The sequence below is a fragment of the Pectinophora gossypiella genome, chromosome 3 (assembly GCF_024362695.1).
Source record: "Pectinophora gossypiella chromosome 3, ilPecGoss1.1, whole genome shotgun sequence".
NCBI classification, from domain to species: Eukaryota; Metazoa; Arthropoda; class Insecta; order Lepidoptera; family Gelechiidae; genus Pectinophora; species Pectinophora gossypiella.
This window is the reverse complement of record NC_065406.1, coordinates 1,985,110-2,003,231: the sequence shown is the minus strand read 5'-3', so window position 1 is coordinate 2,003,231 and position 18,122 is coordinate 1,985,110. Positions and strand designations below refer to the sequence as shown.

The 18,122-nt window shown below is 39.6% G+C and overlaps 2 protein-coding genes and 1 long non-coding RNA gene across 4 annotated transcripts in view; 2 read left to right on the top strand and 1 right to left on the bottom strand.

The window, feature by feature from the left end:
• LOC126381125 (uncharacterized) overlaps positions 1-18,122 on the top strand; it is a 124,407-nt gene that overhangs the window by 82,060 nt on the left and 24,225 nt on the right. The window lies entirely within an intron of this gene.
• On the top strand, positions 104-17,921 carry LOC126380449 (bifunctional phosphoribosylaminoimidazole carboxylase/phosphoribosylaminoimidazole succinocarboxamide synthetase). The gene is made up of 8 exons (XM_050029867.1): positions 104-285; positions 7,311-7,514; positions 10,987-11,244; positions 12,077-12,202; positions 12,789-12,874; positions 14,960-15,128; positions 16,423-16,640; positions 17,558-17,921. The coding sequence occupies exons 1-8, from the start codon at positions 267-269 to the stop codon at positions 17,753-17,755; spliced, it is 1,278 nt and encodes a 425-aa protein (XP_049885824.1). The 5' UTR covers positions 104-266; the 3' UTR covers positions 17,756-17,921.
• On the bottom strand, positions 2,111-6,763 carry LOC126380308 (uncharacterized). Of its 2 annotated transcripts, none has more exons than XM_050029638.1 (2): positions 4,962-6,763; positions 2,111-4,849 (listed from the first exon to the last, which is right to left on the bottom strand). In XM_050029638.1, exons 1-2 carry the CDS (start codon positions 6,537-6,539, stop codon positions 4,802-4,804), a joined length of 1,626 nt encoding a protein of 541 aa, XP_049885595.1. In that variant the 5' UTR covers positions 6,540-6,763; the 3' UTR covers positions 2,111-4,801. The 2 variants fall into 2 exon arrangements, with proteins under 2 accessions (XP_049885595.1, XP_049885603.1); XM_050029646.1 differs by having other exon boundaries at positions 2,111-3,748.

The following is an 18,122-nucleotide window of genomic DNA, read 5'->3' as shown; positions in this document are numbered from 1 at the left end:
AATCGCAAGTATTTTATCACTTGAGACTCGTTTCAGATATCAGATAAATATTCTCAGTACCAAAATCACAAAGTCCACATATACCGCAGCAACTTGTTATCAAAAGTCAACCAGTCGAGTGCGTAGGAAAACACGTGGTTGGTCTCTTCTGATGCTGGTTGTGAAAACTTTATAAAAGGCCATTCCTGTGCTGCAGACCTGTCGCGCGATCCCCTCTGTCCTGCAAACTCGCTCCATTGTCGGTCTCCGCCTCTCACTCAAAAAAAATGGCTCACCCAAAAGAAGGTAAAGTTTTTTTCACTTCATTATGCCTTTATAAACCGACTAAGTAAAATCGCGTTACATGGTTTATGTCACTTTGCAACATTGCGTACTTTCTTCATAGTCGCATTATACCCGGCTTTTTTGCGCGCCAGTTGTAAACGCAACAGGAATTTACACATACGGCCTTGGCTATCGATTATTTGTGTTCTTTGTTAGCATTATTTGATTTATGAATTTATTGCTTTTATTTATGGTGGTTTGTCTTGAAGTTATGCCATTCTCAAGGTTAGACAAGAAGCATTGAAATAAGTTAACTCAGACTTTACACCTCAATGAAATGGGGGTAGTACCTAAAGTTAAAAAATATACTTAGGTACTTATTTGGTCAATTCATTGTAAATATTTGATAATTTCAAAATAATTATTATATTAGTACGTACTTTTTATGTTGTTTTTAATTTAATTTTAAATTAGGTAGGTAGGTACGTTGTAAGGCACAAATTACCTACACAGAGCTATTACATAACTTGTAGATTTACAAGCCCCAATCAAACTCTTAATTACCTCCATACCTACCTACCTAACTTGTAGCGCGCTATTGTAGCGATAATAGTGTAGTGTGGCGGATAATATTATTGTACCTATGTAGTGGTATAAAATATACCTAATTACCTAAAGAGTAGCGTCGAAATGTTAAATGATACTGGAAGTACTTATTTAACAGCATATCGGTATTTTTTTTTTTTTTTTTTTAACCCCCCCTTTGCGCGCAATCTATCACCCTTGGATAATAAGCACTTCTTCTTCTTGTGGTGTATAGGTATCATTTTAGGTAAGCGACCAGTGTCGCTTCCTATTTTGGGCCTTAGTTGGCTAGATCCTGCGGCAGCCTCCTTCTTAGTCTTAGTTGTGTGTGCTCATCCATGAGCGGCCTGGCCAGTATATTAGAATGGGCTGTTATTCTGTTTTTGTAGGAGCAGCTTACATTTTTTAACTCTTCACTTACTGTTGGGATTCCCAACTCTTTGTGTAATCTGCTATTGGTAATGTACCATGGAGCATTTGTGATAATGCGGAGGGTCTTATTTTGGAATCTCTGTAGGATCTCTATATTGGAGTGTGCGGCTGTTCCCCAGAGTTGTATTCCATACGCCCAAATGGGTTTCAAAATACATTTGTATAATATTAATTTATTTTCCATTGAAAGTTGAGATTTTCGGCCCATTAGCCAATATAGGTTGCGGAATTGCATGCTAAGAGCTTTACGTTTTGTAAATATGTGCAATGTGTAAATGGGTCGTTCTTCTTTTTTATCGACAATGATCTGTCCTTCGATCTGATAAGTTAGGTACATGTTTTAGAATTTTATTTAATGTTTCCATTGTCCAAAAATATACTAATCTTATTATACTCAAAATACTAGCAAAATACTAATCGGTTCCTCAATTAGTGATTAACGTAGCTTGATTGTTTTTACAAAATTCTGTGACAGAGTGGTAAATTGAAATGCTGTCTCCAATGAAAAGGGCCACTCTGTCACAATATCTTTTTGAATGCGCCTGCAAAGAAAAGTATGTTACCATGATAAAGAGAACCACAAAATAGTCCTCTACAGACACATCTTTATATGATGTTTTAAAATATTTATTCCCGTTATAATTTTAAAGATGTTAAATCCGATAAATTGAGAAAATGTCTTTTTGTTGTCGATAAAAAAGAAGAACGACCCAAATATGTGTTTAACAGCATATTGGTATTTAAATAAATTATAATAAAATAAATAATAAAAAAATATTGTATTGTAGCGTGTTGGCCGGTCCTTTTAGTTATAAAATCATACGACGACTTCAATGTAATTAATATCTTTTATTAATATAAACAACACAAGGTAAGTACAATGAGACGACCAAAAAGAATGACATAAACAATAGCGACAGCTGTAGTGATGTGCGTAACTAATAGTGACGTATACAACATCCCCCTTATCAGAAAGAAGTAAAATGATTACAATTTTACAGCTTGACTTGACTTAACACTATAGTTTAACAGTAGCTTATTGACCAGCTAAGACAGACAATTTGTAATTACAATTAAGACACAATATGTTTAACTTAGTCTATACTACTACTAATACTAGACAGCTAAATTTACAGACAGTCCTTCACAGTCATAACAAATATATATATGTATATTTTTTATAAATCTAACTGTCTTGGTGGTCTTATGACTCTTCCACTCCGAGTGCGCATTTGAACCGGGGTAGTATGCTCTTCAATGGACGGAGCTACTGTATGTGACACAGGAGACGTTCTGACATTTGGACTCTTTTGTGACCCTTCAGAAAATTCCATTTGTGGTATCTGTGGTGGCTTCAAAATATGCTGTCTATTTCTTCTTCCTATAAATCCATCAGACCCTTCAATTGTATAGGACCTAGGCTGATCGCATTTAAACTTGACGGTGCCTGTAGTCCATAGCGAATCTGGCATTTTCTTAAAATAGACTTTATCTCCTTCTTTAAGTTCTGGCAATACTTTAGTCTTTCTGTCGTAATAATCTTTCATTTTCTTCTTATTTTCTTCCTTTGTCTTGACATAATCTTGAAATTTGATTGTTTTAGGTTTTAAGTTATTTGTGACTGTAGGCAATTGTGTTCTCAGCGAACGTGACATTAACAGTTGTGCTGGAGATGGTAGATTTCCTCTAGGTGTATTCCTGAATTGAAGTAAAGCAAGATATGGGTCTGTTCCTGATTCGTCTGACTTAGTAAGAAAACGTTTACATATCTTGACTGCTGACTCTACCAATCCATTTGACCTTGGTATGTATGGACTTGACGTGTTATGGTGTATTCCCCATTCAAAAATAAAATTCTTAAATTCTGCAGAGTTAAATGGTGGACCATTGTCTGAGAATAACTCTACTGGTATCCCATGTCGACTGAAGATACTTTTAAGACAGACAATTACTGTTTTGGCGTTAGTACTTGCCACTGACATCAATTCAATATAATTCGAGTAATAATCTTGGACGACTATGAATTTTTTAGACTTATAATCCATGAAATCAACACCAACTTTTTCCCATGGAAGCAATGAGACATCATGTGGAAGAAGCGGTTCAGGAGCATTTGAGCTTCTATGTGATAAGCAAGTATGACATGACTCGACAAGATTTTTTATATCTGTTGACATGAATGGCCAAAATACATGACCTCTGACAAACGCTTTAGACCTTTCAATTCCTAGATGACCACTGTGTATTATTTTCAAGATATCTGGCCTTAATTTTTTAGGTATGACTATACTGTTACTTCTGAAGATTAGATCATTTTCTGTATGTAGATCAAATCTATATTGCCAATATTCCTGTACATCTTTGTGAACTTGAGCTTTACTCGACGGCCATCCTTCTTTACAGTATTTTTTCAAAATCTGTAGACTTTCATCTTCATTAGTGCCTTTGATTAGCCATTGTAGACGTTCTGGAGAGACAGGTAATGACTTAATAAGTAAATTGACATGCACGACCACATCATCATCTAATTCATCTGTGCTTGTTTCTGACAGTGGTGCTCTAGACAATGTATCAGCAATATACATGTGACTGCCTTTCTTGTAGACTACATTTAGACTATATGACTGTATTTTCAACATCATCCTCTGTAGACGTGTTGGGACTTCGACTAAAGGCTTTTTAAATAATGTTATTAATGGAGCATGATCTGTTTCGACCATTACAGTTTGTCCATATATAAATTGGTGGAACTTGACGCAGGCAAAGACTATTGCATATAGTTCCTTCTCTATTTGAGCCATTCTTTGCTGTGACTCCGTTAAGGTTTTTGACGCATAATAGACAGGATGTTGATTTTGTAACAACACTGCTCCGACAGCACAGCTACTAGCATCACTTTGTATGACAATAGGATCATTGACATTAAAATGTGACAAGACTGGGACCTGACATATTAATTGTTTTAGACGACAAAATGTTGCTTCATGATTAGCATTCCACTGCCAATCAGTAGACTTCTTTAGTAACTGACGTAGAATTTCTGTCTCACATGCCATATTTTTAATAAAAGGACTTAAGTAATTAAGCATGCCTAGAAATCTTTGTAAATCTTTTAGACAAGTAGGAGACGGCATCTCTTGGATTGCTCTGACTTTATCCGGATCGACTGTGATTCCGACTGCTGAAAATATATGACCCAGGTATTTAATACTCTCCTTGGCAAATGAACATTTTTCTTTATTAAATTTGACATTGTATTCCTTGGCTCTGTTGAATACCATATTAAGGCGTTCATTATGCTCTTGTAGTGTTTGTCCACTGACTAAAATATCATCGCTGTATACTGCCACTCCTGGTATGTCACCAAATATTTCTGTCATTATTCTATGAAAGTACTCAGGGGCACAGTTGACTCCATATGGAAGACGTTTGAAGCGATAACGACCAAATGGCGTATTAAATGTTGTGAGGTAAGAACTCTTCTCACTCAATTTACACATCCAAAATCCACTACTGGCATCTAAAGTTGAGTAGAATTTTGCACCAGCGACCTTGGCGCGAACCATGTCTACGGACGGAATAGGATAATGAGTTCTGTTAATCGCCTGATTTAGATTACGGGGGTCTAGACATACCCGTAATTGACCATTCTTCTTTTCGACTAAAATCAAAGAACTCACCCACTCAGTTGGCTCTGTGACCTTGACAATGACATCCATGTTTTCCATTTTCTCCAATTCTTCTTGAAGCCTTTGATGTAGAGCGAATGGTACCTTCCTTGGTGCATCGACTTTTGGCTTGACATCAGGATTTGTACTTATGACACACTCACCAGGAAGACATCCAAGACCGGTAAAAACAGAATTATTATATTCAATTAGTTTAGACAAATTTATATCTTGTGACTGACTTGACTGTGACTGACTTGACTGTGACTGACTTGACTGTACTGACTGACTTTTCATGGCTTCAGGACAAATTACATGACATGACTTTGACTCGTTTTGATTTGTTTCAAATGACAATTGACTATCATTATTTTCTGACATGTGACTATTTGTAGACTCGACACAAAAAACTCTTTTTATTAATCCAATTTCTGAGCAAGTAATTTTACCTAACACAGTTGGAGAATTCACATTTGCAATAACAAAATTAATTTGTTTTGTCATGTAGGTGCCATTCAATTGTAATTTACATTGTAAATTTTGTTGACCTAGTACTTCTAGACTATTACCAGTGTATGACTTAATTTTAATATCAGTTTTAGACAATACCTTTTTGATATTAAGTGAATCATAGACGTTTTTTGACATTATGTTGACATCACTGCCTGTATCAATAATACAATTCACTTGTGACTTATTTATGTTTATATTTATTGTCCACTCACTTGACGATGACGACTGTATATGACCAATGAATAAATCTTGTTTTTCTGACTGTACCTGATGGGTGTTGTTATCTGACTCGACATACTTGACTGACTTCGACTTGGACCGACAACATACTGCAAAATGACCGACTTTATTGCAATTTCTGCAGACTTGAGACAATGCTGGACACTTGTGACGATGGACTTGATTACATTTTGTACAGACTTCCTTTTTTGACTGTTGTTGTTGACTTTTATTTCTTGTATTTGACTTAGACCTTGACTGAGTTTTATTATACATGACTGAACTTTGTTCTGCTGTCAATGCATCTGTCTGATGTCTTGAAGCTAGCATGGCTTTTGCCACTTCTAAGGCCTTGTCAAGATCTAGCTTGTCTTCAAGCAAAAGTCTTTCTCGGATATAGTTGTACTTTTGATGCATGTTGCATATGAACATTATTTTGACAAGACGTTCCTGCAGTTTTCCTAGCTCGCAGTTTTGAGACCTTAGTTTTAGTGCACATGCAAAATCATCCAGCGACTCGTTTTCACTTTGTTTATATGTGAAAAAATTGTGACATTCATAAGTTAGGTTAGCTTTTGGGGCAAAATGATTTTGAAACAACTCGATGAGCTCGTCGTATTTAACTTTGTCTTCGTCTTTTCCGAACGTGTTAAATACATCCACACCTTTTTCCCCAATGACATGTAAAAATAAAGCTACCTTTCTGCCATCGCTTTCTTCATCCATGCCGGACGCGCGCATGTAAAATTTGAAGGATTGCACCCATTTCTTCCATTGTTGTGCTAAATTACCAGTCATCAACATGGGCTGCGGACATGACATTCCCGATAATTTCTTGGGTTTTTGATCTTCCGACATGTTTGTTAGCGGCGAGGCGGCGACTTGTTGACATTACTTATTTCACGACGATGTGAATCCAGTTCACTTACACTTCTGACACCATGTATTGTAGCGTGTTGGCCGGTCCTTTTAGTTATAAAATCATACGACGACTTCAATGTAATTAATATCTTTTATTAATATAAACAACACAAGGTAAGTACAATGAGACGACCAAAAAGAATGACATAAACAATAGCGACAGCTGTAGTGATGTGCGTAACTAATAGTGACGTATACAACAAATATTTCCACAAAAAGCTTTGATGTTACAAAATAAGTAATAAGCATGTTATTAAATAAACTTTACAGCTGATGCCTAAAATAGAATTAAGCCTGTGCTGTAGGCATCAAACCGAACTACCGAACCGAACCGAACCAACCAACCGATTTGCCGAACTTTTTGGCTCACTCTAGACTTAAAGACTTAGCTCTGACCGTTTTGGATGAAAATTTACATAAACTTAATTCATAAATACATCGAAATTGAAAGCTACACTTTAGTCGTTAGGTATTTACCAAAACAGTACCTACTTACTTACTTTAGAGTAGGTATCTAAAATCTACCTATCGCGATAGTCCTTCCGAGCAAAAGTTAAGTTTATAAATACAAAAACTCCGTGGTCAATCTACCACAACGGAAAATAGGCAGGATCTTATATATGTATGTACAAAATTCAGCTCATTAGGCGGCCTTATTGCTCTACAGCAATTTCCTCCTATAACTACATTATTTGCTTGTATTTCCAGTCGGCAGCTACAAGCTGGGTAAGCTCATCATCGAGGGTAAGACGAAGCAAGTCTTCGACCTTCCAGAGCAGCCTGGACACTGCCTGTTGCTCAACAAGGACCGCATCACCGCCGGCGATGGTGTCAAGGCCCACGACATGGAGGGCAAGGCCGCCATCTCCAACCAGACCAATGCTAAAGTCTTCGAAATCCTCAAGGCTGCTGGTAAGTGTTTCTTCTCTTTCCTATCGTGTGGATTGTGAGGTGGATTACCAACCCCATCAACCCCCCATGGTTAATACTGAGCCGCCATAGGCCCCTGACATGACTCATGTAACGACTTCACGACATGACTGGTAACAATTCACGTTGGATAACTTTTCCTCAACTTAACAGCCTCCGTGGTCTAGTGGTTAGAGCGTTACGCTCACGATCTGGAGGTCCGGGTTCGATTCCCGATGGGGACATTGTCGAAATCACTTTGTGAGACTGTCCTTTGTTTGGTAAGGACTTTTCAGGCTTGAATCACCTGATTGTCCGAAAAAGTAAGATGATTCCGTGCTTCGGAGGGCACGTTAAGCCGTTGGTCCCGGCTATTAGCCGTAAAAAACACCTCCACCAACCCGCAGTGGAGCAGCGTGGTGGAGTATGCTCCATACCCCCTCCGGTTGATTGAGGGGAGGCCTGTGCCCAGCAGTGGGACGTATATAGGCAGTTTATGACTTTTCCTCACTTCCAATCAATCAAACAAAGAAGTAATTTGTGTAGACTGGCTCAAGGGCGGGTCCAGTTTTTATGTAAGGTGGGGGGGGGGGGGAGGTTACCAGGTAGCAGACAGCCTATTCTCATTAGATAAAATTGCAGTGGCCACCCATGACCCAACCATGAACCGGCGTGCGTGTATGAAGCGATTGATGAATGAGGAGGAAGCAAAAGAAGTGTGTCAGGATCGAAGCAAATGGAATTCTATAGTCTCTGCTTACCCCGATGGGAAATAGGCGTGAGTTTATGTATGTATGCACCCATGACCCTTGACCCTCGTGACACCCCCCCGAATCCGTCCTTGGACTGGCTTAAATACTTTTTTTTAGTTAGCCTGGATTGTCCCACTGCTGGGCAAAGGCCTCCATTCTGAGCTTCCATTTCTGCCTGTCCTGAACGATCTCTCTCCAATCCGTCTGAAACGCATCCAGGTCGTATCTCCATCGCTTTCAATACATTCAGCAGGCTTAAATACATTCAACAGAAAAACAAGACATTACGAGGTTCCAACTGTACACAAAACAGCACATTTTATGCTCTATCATTAAGATAAGCGCACATAATCATGTTTAGGTCCTCTATTTTACTGTTCCCTTTTCCATAACGTCAAACAGTCTATTAGTTTCTTAAAAGTTTTATCTCTTTCGTCATACAACTGATATATCAAATTAAAAACTAATGAGGTCAAACATCTGATGATAACCTTTAACTAAATCAATTCGTACCGTCGGTTTGCTATAGCAAACCTCTCGACTATTTCGTACTTGCCTACTTTATAAACTTTCTCGCACTCAATTCAGAGATTAACACTCAATACGGTAGTTGAAAAAGTAGTCAAATCAGTTACTTTTTTACTAAACGTCTTTTTTTTTGTTTTTTTTTTTTCAGACCCTCTAGGGTCGATTAATTCTTTCAAATATTTTCCTCTCAGACGTCGCCCTGAGCCGAGGTTCGCGCCCAACTGGGCACCCTTAGGCCTGTTGTCTTAAACGTTGTACCGGGTGAGAGCCTTCAGCGCTCCCCATTCGTCCGGCCAAGTAGTTAATGCCATCTGCGGCAAATCTACAATAAGTCACGTCAAAAAAAACCCTAGGTTAACCCTAGGTGTGTTAGGTGCCGTGCTGCTATTGGCTTGGTAAGTCACAAGGGATCCTGCAGCAAAACGTAACAGCTACACTGGCCCCGATTCCTGCAGACACCTCCTAATTTTACTTTAAGTTATACCCGTCATTTTCTTATCGACCGAAAAAGAAAGTGACGGATGATTGACAGCCTTTAATTTTAGGAAGAATGAGTAAATGAATGAATAACGCGGGCGAATCAAAAAGGTGTCTCGCTGCTATGCAAACCGTTTGACGTGTGCTGTTTCTGTGTGCTGAATTCTGTGGGGTTATTAGTCAATGCAAAATTTTTATAGGGTTGTATTTGATTTGTGCTTAAAATTGACGTGTGTTCCATAAATTTCATGCTTGTCGATTACCCGTCCCTTTCCTTTTCGACGGATAAGAAAATGACAGATATAACTTAAAATAAAATTAGATGGTGTTTACAGGAATTAGCACCACTGACACTGTTACCATCATCTGTCATAATGTTGTGGCCAATGATGACTTAACCCTACTGTGTGTGTACCAAACTCTTCGAAAAAGCATTCATTCATCCACCTATCCTTTTAAAGGTGGATTCTCCAACTTGTTTTTAGCTTATTGTTCACTGTTTACCGAAACTATTTTGCTGATCCAACCTGACCTGACTATCAATCTGTAGATAATGAGCAACATATTATGAAATAGCTTCGCAAGGTCATGTTGCTTTTGAAAATAACAAGTTGTTTTGTTGGTTTTAATCATAATCAACGAGTGATGACACTGATTGTTTTGTTGCAACTCGATTTGGCATATTATACAGGGTGTTAGTGACATCGTAACGAAAACTTTGAGGGCGGATTCAGACCATGATTCTGAGATGATATCAAGTCGAATTTTCCGTCGCAAATTTCATGTTTTCTTTTTTAGTTTTCTTAAATTATTTTCAGTTCTATACTTATAGTAACTATATCACTAACATCCTGTATAATCAGTGGCGGCCCTAGGGCGGTGCGAGATGTAATTATAATTGGGGGGCAAAATAAACCAAGACTGCTCCACCCTGGCCGCAAACTAACTTCATCGGGTTAGATATGCCTATTTGGAAATACCAAGTCCGTTGCACATCTAACCTTTCCAAAAAATCTCTTAACTTTTTCTCTAGCGTTATCAAATCGGGTCGTCGGGATCGTATTATTACGTCCTTCAGACGCTGATACTTTTCAGTACCGTCCCTAAGCGGAATGTATTCGGAAGCTGCAACTACCAGGGGATTTGGGTGGTGCGGAGCAGAATCGAAAAAACGTTTGAGTACAGGGTCCGCTTTCCTAACATTTGTAATAATACCATAGTCAATTCGAAATGTATTTCCCCGCAACTCGATTGGCTGAATTATCAGCCTAGCAATAGTTTATACGTTTGTATTTGAATAGGTGTTTACCTGGCAGTAATCTATCCTCAACTTCTATCTAAGTCACTCCCATAAATGGCCTCCATGGTCCAGTGGTTGAGCGTTGTGCTCACGGCGCGGAAGTCTCGGATTCGAATCCCGGTGGGGACAAATCACTTTTTCATCCCTAGTTTGGTTAGGACATTACAGGCTGATCACCTGATTGTCTGAAAGTAAGATGATCCGTGCTTCGGAAGGCACGTTAAGCCATTGGTCCCGGTCATTACTTATTGATGTAATTACGTAGTCGTTACATGAGTCATGTCAGGGGCCTATGGCAGCTCGATAATAACCCTGACACCAGGGTTGATGAGGTTGGTAATCCACCTCACAACCCACACGATAGAAGAAGAAGTGATGAATAATTTAAAGTATTTAATAAAATAAATCTTCTCCTCAGGCCTCAAAACTGCTTTCGTCAAGATGGCATCCCCGACTGCCTTCCTCTCGAAGAAATGCGACATGATCCCAATTGAATGGGTGACTCGTCGCTTGGCCACTGGCTCCTTCCTCAAGCGCAACCCTGGCGTGCCAGAAGGATTCCGCTTCACACCGCCCAAGCAGGAGACCTTCTTCAAGGACGATGCCAACCATGACCCTCAGTGGTCTGAGGAGCAGATCGTTTCTGCCAAGTTCAAGATCAACGGGCTTGAAATCGGTGAGTACATACGAGTAGTTCATCACTTGCATAGTATAAAACAAAGTCGCTTTTTCTGTCCCTATATTCCTATGTACGCTTAAATCTTTAAAACTACGCAACGGATTTTGATGCGGTTTCTTTTAATAGATAGAGTGATTCAAGACGAAGGTTTATATGTGTAATAACATCCATTAAATAGTGGCGAAATACTGTTATTTTTGAGGTTTTTAATGTGATGTCGTAAATAATTTCATTTTTTACTCAGCATTGCACCCGAGCGAAGCCGGGGCGGGTCGCTAGTTTTTGATAAAAGTACCCCGATATACGGGTGTTAGTGACATCGTAACGAATACTCAGAGGGATGATTCAGACCATGATTCTGAGTTAATATCAAGTGGAATTTTCCGTCGCAAAATTCATGTTATTTTTTTAGTTTTTTTAAATTATTTTCAATTCTATACTTTTGCGATGGAAAATTCCACTTGATATTAACTCAGAATAATCAGCTGAATCATCCCTCTCAGTATTCGTTACGATGTCACTTACACCCCATACAAGTACATACAGTAGCCATAGAAGTAGGTATGGGTGTTAGTGACACTGTAACGAATACTGAAGGGGATGATTCAGACCATGATTCTGAGTCGATATCAAGTGGAATTTCCTGTCGGAGAAGTCACGAAAATTTTAGAGCTTATTTTAATTATTTTCCGTTCCATACTTTTGCGACGGAAAATTCCACTTGATATCAACTCAGAATCATGGCCTGAATCATCCCTCAAAGTTTTCGTTACGATGTCACTAACACCCTGTATACACCATTTACTTACCCAACGTGACAATTGTACAGGTCAGGACGAGGTGGACTACATGAGGCGATCCACGATCCTGGTCTTCGAGATCCTTGAGAAGGCATGGGCGCTCCGCGACTGCGCGCTTATAGACATGAAGATCGAGTTTGGAGTTGATACTGAGGGTAACCACTTTATTACGACTTAAAAGTAAAATATTGGTCTGAGACATTTTAATTTACGTCATCCAAAAACACGATAAATGGCGTTGTTCAGTTTTTTCTTTGTTTAAACTTCTAATTTATCTTTTATCTTTGTTTTTCGGTATAAATGATGAACCCTTTTTATTACACCAAAGTACAATTACACCTTCCACCCATTATTATTCTGATCAGAATAAACAGAAGCAATATAGGTAGCAACATCATTCTATACATATTGTGGTCCAAATATCAAGCAACGACGAAAGCAGTCGACGACTTCCGTCAATCAGCGCTTATCGCTATCGATCGACCCACTAAGGTCGATTAATTCTTTCAAATATTTTTTCCTCTCAGACGACGCCCTGAGTCGAGGTTCGCGCCCAATTGGGCACCCTCAGGCCTGTTGTCTTAAACGTTGTACCGGGTGAGAGCCTTCAGCGCTCCCTATTTGTCCGGCCAAGTAGTTAATGCCACCTGCGGCAAATCTACATAAGTCACGTCAAAAAACAAAAAACTTTCCAAACCAGGGTCAGTCTGACAAGGACACTGAAACAATTTCTTCTTCCAGGTAACATACTCTTGGCTGACGTCATTGACTCCGACTCCTGGCGACTGTGGCCCTCGGGAGACAAGCGTCTTATGGTGGACAAGCAGGTAAAAAGCGAATTTAATTTTGACATAGTACGAGCCCACCAGTACCCTTTATTTTCGTCTCCTATATGAGTTGTGAGGTGGATCAACTTCTGTAAACCTGGTGTCAAGGTTATTAATGAGCCGCCAAGGGACCCTGACATAGCTCGTGTAACGACTACGTAACCAGGACTAACAAAGGCAACTTAACGTGCCTTCCAAAGCACGGGTCGTCTTACTTTCGGATAATCGGGTGATTTTTTGATATGTTCCCACGGGGATTCGAACCCGGGACCTCCGGATCATGAGTCCAGTGCTCAATACTTCAGTGGTTTTGTTAGACCCACCTCGATAGAGACTACAATATTTCGACTATCATGAAGAGTCCTATCTAAAGTGGGTACATTATATTGCTCATGACTGTACATATGAATTGAATCCGTTAGTCTCGCTAAAGAGCTCGAGAACTCGAGAACAGCTGGGACGATTTAGCTGAATATGGTTTTGAAATGTCTGTTATGATTATGACAAACATTAACGGTTAACATAACATAAACATAAATAGCCTATATACGTCCCACTGCTGGGCACAGGCCTCCTCTCAATCAACCGGAGAGGGTATGGAGCATACTCCACCACGCTGCTCCACTGCGGGTTGGTGGAGGTGTTTTTACGGCTAATAGCCGGGACCAACGGCTTAACGTGCCCTCCGAAGCACGGAATCAACTTACTTTTTCGGACAATCAGGTGATTCAAGCCTGAAAAGTCCTTACCAAACAAAGGACAGTCTCACAAAGTGATTTCGACAATGTCCCCATCGGGAATCGAACCCGGACCTCCAGATCGGACGGTTAAACGATGAGAAAATATGGAAAAGGCTGATACGAAGGTCATCGTGTCATGTAGTAAGAATACAACAAATTAAAGTGAAATGATGAAAGATCAAAAACCATATGTTTAGCCTGTTGCCAATCAGCGACCTGTTACATCATTTATAGCAAGATACGGCGGTCACAGGTCACAGATAACTCCAACCTTGCACAGGCATGTACGCCGCGAGATCTCTAGCGTAGTATCTTAGTCCGATTATCAAATGTGTACGCATTCCTAGCCCGAATAAAAATGGATACGAAATGGCAGAAAAATATTAACATTAACATTGTTTGATGGCCCAATTCAGTTCAAGAAGGCTTGAACCACTCAAAGCCAGTACCGTCTTCACCATAAGGGCGCACGGGGCTCGTGCCCAAGGCCCCCATTCTCGGGGGGACCCGAAGGGTCCACAATTTCTCTCACACCAATTTTTCTCTACCTGTGTTTCACAAATAAATCATTTTGTATTTGTACACATTTATTCTCAAAACATTTTCGTCGGGCACATTACACTTTTTTTCACAAATCAGGAATCTTATCAGAAGGTTAGATTTGCAAGGCATATCATATACTACGCCATTATATTATCGATAACTGCGACACTTCCAAAAAACAAAAAACCTATGCTGTATTTGATTACCTATAAATGGGTTCATAGGTACTTAGTAAAAAATGTAAGTGTTTTTCTTTTATATTCCAATTCGCTTTCTTTACTTTCGAAAAGGGTCCCAAATTCTTCAGGCCATGATTCTGAATTGATATCAAGTGGAATTTTCCGTCGCAAAAGTATGGAACGGAAAATAATTAAAAAAAAAACACTAAAATTTTCATGAATTTTCCGACAGGAAAATCTACTTGATATTAACTCAGAATCATGGTCTGAATCATCCCCCTCAGTATTCGTTACGATGTCACTAACACCCTGTATTTATTTAATAAAATCAGCAACGCGGTATAATGCAAGGTAATATTTTGTTTTTTTTTTTAAAGAACGTCTAGGTCCCTGTGCCGAGGTTTTTCTTGCAGCTTCTTTTCCCCGGCTATACAGGTTGTGAGAAGCTGCAGTAGTTTTAGGCGGATGAGACGTTCGTTATGTAAAAATTGACGATTCAAAGTGTAACTATGTTACCTACTGAATAAAGATATTTTTAGAATTTGAATAACAAGTTATAGGTAGTTTATTATAACAGCATCACCAGTCTAGATCTCTTGAAACAACCTTTACCGTTCCCCCAGGTATACAGAAACCTAGCGAACGTAACTGCGGCGGACCTGGACACTGTGAAGCGCAACTTCTCCTGGGTGAAGGACCAACTGGACCATCTGAAGCCCACCGTGCACCACAAGGTTGTCGTCTTCATGGGCTCGCCTGCCGATCAGGAGCATTGCCAGAAGATCGCTAAAGGTAATTTTACAGCCTATAAAATATATACGTTCCAGAGCTGAGGGCTAAAAGGGCCACATTTTTTTTTCTTCTATCGTATGGGTTGTGAGGTGGATTACCAAACCTCATCAACCCTGGTGTCAGGGTTATTATTGTGCCGCCAAAGGCCCTTGACATGGCTCATGTAACGACTAGTTACTTACATCAGTAAGTAGTAACCGGGACCAACGGCTTAACGTGCCTTCCGAAGCACGGATCATCTTACTGTGGGACAATCAGGTGATCAGCCTGTAATGTCCTGACCAAACTAGGGATCACAAAGCGATTTTTGTGATATGTCCCCACCGGGATTCGAACCCGTTATAAGTTTTTAATAATTTAGTCTCGCATTTAACCACAATTTCACCTGATGGTAAGTGACGGTGTGGTCTAGGCTGGATCACGCTTACCTAACAAATGCCTATTCACTCTAGCCTTGAAGACTCCCAGATTATAACGAATGTAGTCGTCAGCTTATGTTATGTCAATGATTTATTTATTTATTTATTTATTATGGTACATCAACAGCAGTACATACACAAACACACAATATAAAATACACATAGGAAAAGTTCCGGTATGCCTGCCAATTATAGACGCACACAACACTGATAATAAAAAGTATACCTAAACTAAAGTTAGCTTAAAAAGAACAATAATTGAAAATATAATTTAAAAATGAAAAAACATAATGATCACGTTACATGAGCCATGTCAGGGGTCCTTGGCGGCTCAATCATAACCCTGACACCAGGGTTGATGATGTTAGTATTCTACCACACAACCCACACGAGAAGAAGAAGAATGATCATCTGGCAGAAATTGCTATTTAGCAATAAGGCCGTCTGTTCTGCTTACGTTTTTATTCGTATGTCTATGTCCTTTGTAAATGTCGTTGTGCAATAAGGTACATAAACAGCCTATATACGTCCCACTGCTGGGCACAGGCCTCCCCTCAATCAACCGGAGGGTGTATGGAGCATACTCCACCACGCTGCTCCACTGCGGGTTGGTGGAGGTGTTTTTACGGCTAATGGCCGGGACCAACGGCTTAACGTGCCCTCCGAAGCACGGAATCATCTTACTTTTTCGGACAATCAGGTGATTCAAGCCTGAAAAGTCCTTACCAAACAAAGGACAGTCTCACAAAGTGATTTCGACAATGTCCCCATCGGAAATCGAACCCGGACCTCCAGATCGTGAGCCTTACGCTCTAACCACTAGACACGGAATAAGGTATTATTGATTGATCATATAACATCTCTTTTCATTGCAGCTGCCAGCGACCTTGGCCTGGACGTGGACCTCCGCGTGACGTCAGCTCACAAAGCAACCGAAGAGACACTACGTATCATGCAACAGTACGAAGACACTCACGGAGCGCTGGTGTTCATCGCCGTCGCGGGCCGCTCCAACGGCCTCGGGCCTGTGCTGTCTGGCAACACTTCCTACCCCGTCATCAACTGCCCACCGCCTTCCGATAAACTTGTCCAGGTATGCACTCAGCAACACATTTTTAATAAGAAAGTTTCTTTTTCAATATGTACATATTTGAAAAAAAGAATAATGAATCTTACAAAACAGGCTTTTAACCTCGTAAAACCAAGGTTTCCAGACATAATAGTAAAACAATGGAGTTTGGATTTTAAAGGGACTGTCGGCGATACGACCATAAGGCAAATGAGAATATGTATTATGCTGTAGTGTGGATTCTATGTATACGGTGTACATGCTCGGTTTTCTACTTTGTACCTTTGTTTTCATTTGTAAATGAAGCTATTAGCGCTCCGAAGATAAAATAAAATAATAATAATTCACTTCACAAAGATCGAAAATTAATTTTAATTAATTTCACAAAGATCGAAAACTTTAAATATTTTTTTTAATTTCACGCCTGATTTTTAGTTGACTACAAATGCTATGTAAACTTTAACCAATCACATACATACATACATAAACTCACGCCTATTTCCCACCGGAGTAAGCAGTGCCTATGGAATTTCATTTCCTTCGATCCTGATATACTTTTCTGGCTTCCTCCACGTTCATCAATCGTTTCATACACGCACGCCGGTTCAGAGTAGATCATACTGAACCTTTTCTAAGGACATCTCCAATTTGGTCAATGTACGTCCTTCTGGGTCTTCCTGTAACCAATCATATAATAGCCAGTTGTTAGGAGTATTAATATCGTTGCCAACTTATAGCAGACTGTTTTTTTTTTTATTTTTTTTTTACCTTGGATGGCTTTGCTCTTGGCCTCAGACTTGCCCGAAGGCATTGACGAGGCCTATGATGGAGCGAGCTCGTCCAGAAGGTGCCTGTTCATTCTGGCCTTGAAAGCACCCGGGTTATATGCATACGGAAATACAGAAGACGGCTGTTTATATTTAATATTAACTGTTTTACAGGACATCTGGTCGTCACTATCCGTGCCATCCGGGCTTGGTTGCGCCACCGTGATCTACCCGGACAGCGCCGCCCTAATGGCTGCACAAATCATCGGTCTGCAGGACTACCTCGTCTGGGCCCGCCTCCGCGTCAAGCAACTAGAAATGGCCGCCTCACTCAGAAAAGCCGACCAGAAGCTCAGAAACCTGAAATTCTAGAAACTCTTTTTGAATGCTTTATTTTTTTATAATTATAAGTATTAAGAGTTAAGCTTTTATGTTGTTATTGTATTATGTGCTATACGCAATCTCGACTTTACAGTGCCAATGCACCATTACATTTTAGCTGTACATTCCGTTAAATAAAACTGTGTTTTGTATTTTAGACCTATTATTTTATTTATCCACATAAACTTTGAAACCCTATCCATATTGTGGCGATATTTTTTTTTCCATGATAGTACTACATGAAAATGTTATATAATTATGGATTGCTACGGGATTGACTCTTCTTCGGTCAGCTTCACTAGGGCAAAGACGTAAAATACACGTTATTTATTAAATTCTTATCATAAGAACAGTATGT

Coding starts and splice junctions, on each gene's coding strand:
- LOC126380308 (XM_050029638.1), bottom strand. CDS start 6,539: ATGTCGGAAGATCAAAAACCCAAGAAATTATCGGGAATGTCATGTCCG. Junction 4,850..4,961: donor TCACAGAGCCAACTGAGTGG/GTGAGTTCTTTG, acceptor TTCCGTCCGTAG/ACATGGTTCGCGCCAAGGTC.
- LOC126380449 (XM_050029867.1), top strand. Junction 12,875..14,959: donor GTCTTATGGTGGACAAGCAG/GTAAAAAGCGAA, acceptor CCGTTCCCCCAG/GTATACAGAAACCTAGCGAA. Junction 15,129..16,422: donor TTGCCAGAAGATCGCTAAAG/GTAATTTTACAG, acceptor TTTTCATTGCAG/CTGCCAGCGACCTTGGCCTG.